This window comes from Eretmochelys imbricata, chromosome 11, assembly GCF_965152235.1.
Source record: "Eretmochelys imbricata isolate rEreImb1 chromosome 11, rEreImb1.hap1, whole genome shotgun sequence".
NCBI classification, from domain to species: domain Eukaryota; kingdom Metazoa; phylum Chordata; order Testudines; family Cheloniidae; genus Eretmochelys; species Eretmochelys imbricata.
Window position 1 is genome coordinate 38530497 of NC_135582.1, and position 8981 is coordinate 38539477.

Here is an 8981-nt window from a genome sequence, read left to right on the forward strand (position 1 = left end):
ATTGGATTGGGCCTTTAGTTCTGCCTATTCATTAGGTACGTAGATCAGATTTAGAGTTTTGGTTCAGGTCCACTTTTTGTTTCCTCAGAGAACGTATATATTTAAACATTAAAAGCCAGCTTCTGCAAAATATTACTTGTTTAAGATCTACTATCCCTTTATTGCATTCATGTTAGACTATACAAAAGAATTCAAGGATGCAGAAGGTTATGCTTGAGTTGCTTTGGCAGAATAGACTGCATAGCCCCTGCTTTATCTTCTGAATCACTCCAGTCAATACCATCATTATTCTGTGTTAATTCATACTAAAAAAATCCATCCTCAATGTGTCCTCAGTTAACATGGTATCTTGTGTAAAGATATAAATGATTATTTTTTCAACTCTTTGGGAAAACTATCACTTTAGAAAACAACCTGTCACTAAAAGTATTTTTTTAATTTATGTCTGCTGTTTGGATTTAATCACAATTTAAAACAAGTGCCGTGCTAAGTAATAAATACAGCAATATAGCCACATTCTATTTCAAATTAAAATGCACAAATTTAATGACTCTTCTGTTTAGCCCAATTAGTCATGAATTCTTTCTAGGCTTTATAAGGGCAACACTTAATCAAGCATACAAATTACTAGTGTCCATCCTTCAGAGAAATGAACTGTGTTAAAATTCAAGCAAACATTTTCCAACTGTTCATACAAAGGGTTGCATAAGACAGTCATTGTGTTGCCACAAAACTTTCCCCATGATTTGCTGCTGATCAGCATATACTTCACCTCTTTTACTCCAATTAAAAATTGCAAACAGAAAAGCTTTCCAGCGCTAACAGACCCACGTGTCTCCTTATAGATGTGGAAAGTCACATGTTTCAGGAATGGCCAGACACCCCACTCTGGTACAATATAAAAGCAATGTCAGCCATTGTCTCTCATTTTTAATAGCTCTCCTTTCATGGTTCTAATTTTGCCATTAGGAATTAAAGATTACAGGGACTTTCCTTTTGGTATAGTGTAACCGATAAAGATGGATCTCCTTCATAGTAATGGTGTGCTTATAATTCAGCATTTACAGAAGGATTACAGGTCTTACCAGGACTTTCTAAATTTCATGTCACAAGTAGGAGATCCCCGGAATATATTTTTAATTTATTTTCCTCTTTGGTTCCAACTTAACCAAGTGGTTGGTACTAAAATGATATGGGTGGCAGTCATTGGAGATTGGTTCAACCTCATATTTAAATGGTAAGAAGTTGTGTTTATTTTAAAACTTTGTATTTTTTGTGACGCAGGTTTTTAGCAGCTTCAAGATTACAATACATCCTCTAACCTATAGATTTACCTATGTAGTTTTGCCTTTTAAATATAAAATACAAAGTGTTTCAAAATTCAGGTTTAACAAAATGAGGATGTGTTTACAGTGACATTTTGGTAAGCAAAGAAGAGCACAAACAAGCATTTGTATGATTTTTCTAACAATAAAAATGTTCATGTATAGCATAAGGTGAATTATCATGCTTTGTTTGGACCTTTCTACTCAGAGATCTTTTTATTGCATTTGTATAGTATGTACTGTTCTCTTTTTCGTTAGGATTTTATTTGGCCATCGTCCATATTGGTGGGTCCAAGAAACAATGATCTATTCCAATCAATCGAGCCCATGTCTTGAACAATTTCCTATAACATGTGAAACTGGGCCAGGTAAGGCATGTTTGTGGCTTCAGTGTTGCACATATTGTAAGTATTACTTCAGCAAGTAGCAGTCAGTGATAGTGATTATACTGTAAATTGATATACCTGCTAAAAATCAAGTACAATATGCAGGCACCTGAGCATCAAAACACATCAGTAGAAACGTAACAGAGAACCTAAACATTATATAGAGCTGAGACTACCTGATCTGCGTATTTTGTTTCAATGTCTTTAACCTATGAAAGGCATCACTTTAAAAATTATAGTTATTACAGGTAGCAATGCTGGAGGACTGCCCTTCCAATAATTACTTTACAGCCCCAGAAATGCTGAATCACCTTTGTTGTAAAGTCATTCTTGGAGGTAGCTCTGCTGCAAGTGACAGCAACTTGCAGAGGTTTATTGAAGGTAAGTAGAGCCCTAGATTTGTCCTCTTCAGCATATCAAGTGAACAGGTGAAATATTTTGATATCCAAGTATATATTCAAGTAAATATTGCCCAAGAGCACTCCAGATTAGAACAGGTGACTCTTATGGAGTTTGAGGATTTCTGAGCTACTGCAGCAATTTTTAGGGTCACAAAAGTAAAACAAATTTGTGATCCCTGCTCTGATATTTAAATCTCTAATCCCTCTAACCTTCTCCTCCCCGAAGCTATTTAGTTTTTTTAAAAAAAACCAAACAGACACCTATGTTCTAACTAAAGGGAAGCCTGAGTTATCTGTTCAGGATAGAACACCCCACTTCCCTCAAAGCTATAGGCAGGTACAAGAGAATACACCATAAATGTGAGATATATAGATATAGATATTCCATTGGATTGTTTCACTGAGCACCCTCTCTGCCTCTGCTTTTACTTCTTTGTTAAGTGGAACGTAAATCCAATGAACTTTCAAATCCATGAAGTTTGAAATTAAACAAATTAAGCTCAGACATTCCTACTTTAGACTGGATTTTACATGTTTACACAGCTTTAATTATGGCTCTTGCAAAATGGATTTTTTCCAATATATGAGAAATGTGCCGTAATTGTTATTAATGTGCTTTGTGATTCTACTGGCTTTCATATGGATAGCAATGCTGCAATTTTACTCCTCTTTGTTAGCAAGATGCTGCATCATAATTTACTCTAATTTTGAAGAAGAGATTTGAGCCCTTGTGATTGACGGTTTGTTTACTACTTTATGTGCGGACCTGCTATCAACTGTTAGGGTTGTTCTCTGTCTCACTTGATCATGAAATCACTTGGGGCTCAACCCAAGGTGCTAAGAGCCTCCCTCAGCTCCTTTCAAGTGACTTCAGAACTGAGGGCACTCATCCCTTGCAATATTGAGACCTTGGTTGCTTACCAATTAGTGTGTTTCCACATGATTCATTGGAACAGAAGGCCTGTTTCTTACTGTTTAAAAAGAAACTATTTCTATTTTATTCAGTATGGCCTTTTCCAAATTTGTTATTTAAAATGTTTAAATATGTAGTTTAAATGAGAAGACTAGAGCAGCAGATGTACACTAACATGGATATTTAAATGAGCAAAGTAGAATAAATAGTGAACAACACAAGGATCGCAGATAGCTTGAACTAAAAACCTGCATCTGGACAATCTCAAACTTTGGGGTAGAAGTTCTGGAATTTGAATTTGGATCTAGGTCAGAATTTTGCAGCTGGCTCCAATGAGCTGAACCAAAACCCTTGATCCAACCCTCTCACAAATATTGGTGGAGTTTCAAAATGTGGATCTAAATTTTGGACTTTAGGCCTATCTCTAATAAACCACATTGCATATGGGTATGATAAATACTTTCAGATGAAAGGACTGACAATAGCAAGTAAAAAGTGTTTTTAAACACTGAAATATGAGATCATAAGTTGGTTTACCCAATAAAATGAATTCTAATCCGCAATGTGTCCTCAGTTAACATGGTATCTTGTGTAAAGATATAAATGATTATTTTTTCAACTCTTTGGGAAAACTATCACTTGAGAAAATGGAAAGTGCCATGCAAGTACCTTTTGAAAGAAAGAAGGAATGAAGGAATCATGATCAAGAATCTCCTAGCCAAGTCCAGAAAAGGTGTGTAGATGGCATAGAAATCAATGTAATTTTCCTTCTTAGATGCACTTTTCTACCTTACCAAGCTATCCCATACCTTTGTGAACTACTTCTGAAGGGACTGGTCACAACATTTTCTCAAGTGACAAAATGATTTCCACTGCCTACAAAATAAGCCCTACAAACTTTTCTACCCTTCTGACTGCACAAGAAGCCACGTTGCATCATCTTAACACTTACAGAGTCAGATTATCTGCCCTGTCTGCATCTCCCCTATATGGGTTTTCCTGTGGCATGATGGAGTCCCCAGCGGGGTTAGAGCCAGCAGAGCCAGCTCTAAGCTATTTCTGCAGCCCCCAGCCCAGAGGGCATGCTGGGACTGGGGAAGGGTGTGTCAGAGGTAGTGATGTGAGGAGCAGGAGTGGCAGGAGCACAATGCAGTCCAATTATACTCAATGGGTGCATGGATTTGGGGGACCGTTCTGAGCTGACACATGTTAGAGACACCTTTAGGCAGTAGCCTCTGTAGAACATTCTCTCTATTCTCAAGCATACTGAAGGCAGTGTGGAGATGCAGAGGATTTCACCCACATCTGGTGGAGCTGACCAAAACTCTAATTCCAATGGAATGCTGCTAGTGAAATAATTCATAAAATTACTATAGCAGTTCTCTCTGCAGATACCAGGGGTCAGACTCTCAGCTTCATTAGATTTACATTTGGTGAAGGGAGGTTATGGCTCCCCAGTTCTCACTGGTCCTCAGCCTGCACCAAGCTGAGGACCAGTGAGAACTGGGGAGCCATAGCCTCCCTTCACCAAATGTAAATCTAATGAAGCTGAGAGTCTGACCCCTGGTATCTGCAGAGAGAACTGCTATAGTAATTTTATGAATTATTTCACTAGCAGCATTCCATTGGAATTAGAGTTTTGGTCAGCTCCACCAGATGTGGGTGAAATCCTCTGCATCTCCACACTGCCTTCAGTATGCTTGAGAATAGCTTCTGTTAAATTTGGGTAAATATCATGGCACATAATAAAGCTTTCAATATGCAGAAGTTTGTTTATATTGAATCCCCCATTTGTTGCACCACTATAGAGTACTGTTAATTAATTCCAAAATGTTATAGCATTATTTCATGAGAAGGGATCTATTGAAATCTTTTCCCATACCAATTTTCATTCAATTTTCAACACTTTTGGTATTGTGTCAAACTGAGCATAAATAAGCCCCTTTCTTCCAACATAATAGAAAAGACTTTTCCCCGTTCTTTTGAGGATCTACAGAAAATATGGCTTCTTAACTGAGGAAACAGATAAAATGACAATTTGGAAGGGCTATCTGAAGTCTGAAATTGCTCTATTGTATTTTACAATTTTTTGATACAAGAAGATCATTCCCTGCATCTCCCATATTGCAATATACACCTGTCTTCCATCTTAGCTGTATTCTGTATACTTTGTGGCTCTGTTCATATCAGCATTATTATACAAAGTGCTTTTGCTTTCTATCCTAGGAAATTATCAGACTAACATAGAATTACTTCCCTTAGGTTATTGTAAGGGTAGGCTGCCTTCCCAATATCCATCGAATCAATGTCTGTGAATTGTGCCTGACATGCCACAACCCACCATAACTGGGGTTCTAGTATTCATAAATCAACATCAAGTTCAAGAAGTGTCAGCCTGCCCTCTAGTGCCATTGCTTATGACATTAAGCTTGTTGTTGCTCCAGCTGTATTTGTAGATATGGCTATAGAGAATGCTTTATTAGGCACCATAACTGGAACATATGCAATGGATAAATCCAAGCCTTGTGGCACCTTTGTTTTTTGCAAAAATCAGATTCATTAACCTATCTAGTTAGCATATTTTCCTCTCAGCATCACAGCTCATGTTTAACTAAAGGTCTGTGAGTTATCTGCTGCTTTTCTTCTGATAAAGATCTGGAGATCCTGTGGATGACTTTTCTGGAGACTTCATGTAGACAAGACAATCTGACCTAGCTTATGAAAAGCCATCAAGGTCCCTGTAGGTTTTTCATTTTTTACTGTTTTGGGTTCATTAATTGTTTGAATAACTGACAATGATTCTTTTTCTATATTCCAAACTTGTATTAATGATTTTTAAGTTAAAATATTCCTTTTTTCTTTTAACAGGAAGCCCATCTGGCCACGCTATGGGATCTTCTTGTGTCTGGTATGTAATGGTAACAGCAGCACTTAGCTACACAGTGAGGTGGAAAGATGAATCCACAATTACACTGCACAGGTCAGTCAGTTTCTGATATTCTGAAACCTTTATTTTGGTGGATTTGTAGATTTAGTTTAGATAAACATTATTATAGCAAATATTTGTAATTCATTTTTGGCCCACTTGACTTTTAAATTGTTAACATGTCTTCATTCTTATTGGTTTTGGACAATGAATTAGAATAGCAGTTCTCAAACTGTGGGTCAGGATCCCAAAGTGGGTTGCGATCCCATTTTAATGTGGTCGCCAGGGCCCAAGCCCCACTGCCCGGGGCCGAAGCTGAAGCCTGAGATCTTCAGTCCTGGGCGGCTGGGCTCAGGTCACAGACCCCTAGCCCAGGACTTCAGCTTTGGCCAGATTGCCCACCTTGGGCAGTGGGGCTTTGCCGCGCCTCTCCCTCTCCTCCCCCCCCACCCCCGCATGCGCTTGGGTGGGTTCAGGCTTCCGTACCCCCTCTTGGGGTCACATAGTAATTTTTGTTGTCGGAAGGGGGTCGCGGTGCAATGAAGTGTAAGAACAGCTGAATTAGAATATAGAGAAGATTTAGACTTTTCCTTAGGATGACATCTAATTAACTCACTGCCATTGCATTAACACAGATCTGAACCTGCCTCCTTTAAACACTATGGGAGTGGGACAGGTCAATAATGTTGGCAATCCTGATTTATATTGAGTGCCTTTCTTTGTCTGGTCTACTGGTTATTGCATTAAATTTACCACTTTGAGAATGGTCATTCATATTTTATTGTAAAGAAAATACACATAATATTGGCAATAGACAGCATGTTACTCAGTTTTGTGTAAAGCTTATGACTGGTTGGACTTTTTACCAAGGTTGAAAGGATTGTTATTTGACTTCATGGATCATGAGTTTAATTATGCCTTCATGGTGAAAAACACATGGAAAAATACATCTGCCACTTTAGCTTTCCACTGATATCTTACAGCAAAAACAAAGCATCTGATCTTAGATCCTACAGTATTAGTGTCTGATCCTGCAGTCTTGAATCGGGCAAAATTCCATTAAAGTAAATGGGATTGCAAGATCATACCATTATTCTGACAGTTTTATTTCAGTATCTGGCTCCAGGTTTTGATCATCTGTCTCTACACTGTTGAATTTGTACCTCTGGCTGCTACAAATATGGGACCCAATTGAATGACGCACAATGAAATATAATATTTTGGATTTTTAAAATTTCATGTATACAATTTCTTTTTCTTTCATAGACTTACCTGGTCATTCCTCTGGAGTGTGTTTTGGATTATTCAGATCAGTGTGTGTGTCTCTAGAGTATTCATAGCAACACATTTCCCACATCAAGTTATTCTTGGAGTAATTGGTGGTAATATTGCTTATTCTTACTCTTTGCAATATAAATACATAATCTGAACATTTGTTTTAAGTTTAAAAACAAGTCAAAGTTAAAGGCTTTTTATCCTGAGTCTCTAGAGCTGCATGTGATGTCTGGGGAGACTAAGGGTTTGAATATATTGTTATTATTATTATTTTATTATTTTATGTATTTATCATTAAGTATTTGTGTTTCTGTGGCATGTAGAAGCCCTAATCATGGACCAGGAGCCTATTGTGCTAGGTGCTGTACAAATACAGAACAAAAAGAGGGCCCCTGTACCCAGGAGCTACAATCTTAGTATAATATAGCCTTTGGGTAACGTTTTCAAAAGCACAAAAGTGTTTTAGGAGCCTAGTCCTTCCCCCACCTCCTTTTTTTTTAAAGGAACATAGACACCTCGAAGCCTGAGTCCCGTTGATTTCCTATGAGGCCTAGGCTCCTTAGCCCCAGGTCAGTTGTAAAAATGGGATTTAGGCAGTTTTGAAAATGCTTCCTTTATCACTGTGTGATCTCAGAGTGATTGGCACATTAATTCCAGGGGCACTCCGTATGCTACTTTCCATGTGCAAATCAGCATGTTTAGCATTGAGCCAACAGTTTGAAGCTACTGGGGTCCAGCTCCGTTCCTCTTCATAGCCAGGAAGGGGGTGAATGAGGAAAGGGAGAGAGATGAAACACATCTCCCCCGCCAGCACTATGAAAGAGGGAAGGACCAAGAGCATAGATAGGCTTGATTCACCCCTGTGAGAGTAGGGGGTTGCAATCTGCATCCCTTTCTACTTGTGGGGTAGCATCTGAAGAGTATGAAAAAGGAGAGAGAGAGAGAGAGAGAGACTGGCCTGTCTGGGTATGCTAATGCAGGGTTTATTAGTGAAAAAGTACACGTCTCTTCTGAAACTGTGGATCTTAGCATTTAAAGTAACGAGGTAGGCCCATTATTTTGACTTGGCAGTTTTGGAGATGAATGAGGTTTTTGGGTGTACTATAAATGTGGAAAAACCATACATATTCTTTTTTTTTTAGGAGGTTTAGTTCTGCTTTTTAAAGGTAGGCCCTAGAAAGCAATTCTTTTTCAATATCCAAGAGCACAGTGCCCACTTTAATATTGCATTTCTAATTCCCAGGAATGCTTGTTGCTGAAGCATTTGAACATACCCCTGCTATCCAGACAGCGAGTTTGAGAACGTACATCAAGACAAATTTGTTTCTCTTCATCTTTGCTCTTGGCTTTTACCTGCTTCTCAAACTTATTGATGTTGATCTTCTATGGTCCGTTCCAAAGGCAAAGAAATGGTGTGCCAACCCAGACTGGATAAACATTGACACAACTCCATTTGCTGGACTGGTGAGAAATTTAGGTGCACTCTTTGGGTTAGGTCTTGGCATTAATTCTGAAATGTTCATCATGAGCTGTAAAGGTAAAAATGGATATAAGACGAGTTTCAGGCTACTGTGCATAGCTGCTTCTTTAGTTACCTTGCAGCTGTTTGATTTTATCAAGTTACCCACACATACAGAGTATTTGTTTTATGTTCTTTCTTTTTGTAAAAGTGCAGCCATACCTCTTACTGTAGTTGCCTTGATTCCATACTGCATACACTTATTAATGAGGCCAACTGAAAAGAAGTTAAATTAG

The 8981-nt window shown here is 38.3% G+C and overlaps 1 protein-coding gene across 1 annotated transcript; it reads left to right on the top strand.

The window, feature by feature from the left end:
• The first annotated feature begins 1019 nt into the window (after positions 1-1019).
• G6PC2 (glucose-6-phosphatase catalytic subunit 2) lies at positions 1020-8981 on the top strand. Its single transcript, XM_077830221.1, has 5 exons — positions 1020-1237; positions 1584-1693; positions 5894-6005; positions 7218-7333; positions 8470-8981. Exons 1-5 carry the CDS (start codon positions 1020-1022, stop codon positions 8979-8981), a joined length of 1068 nt encoding a protein of 355 aa, XP_077686347.1.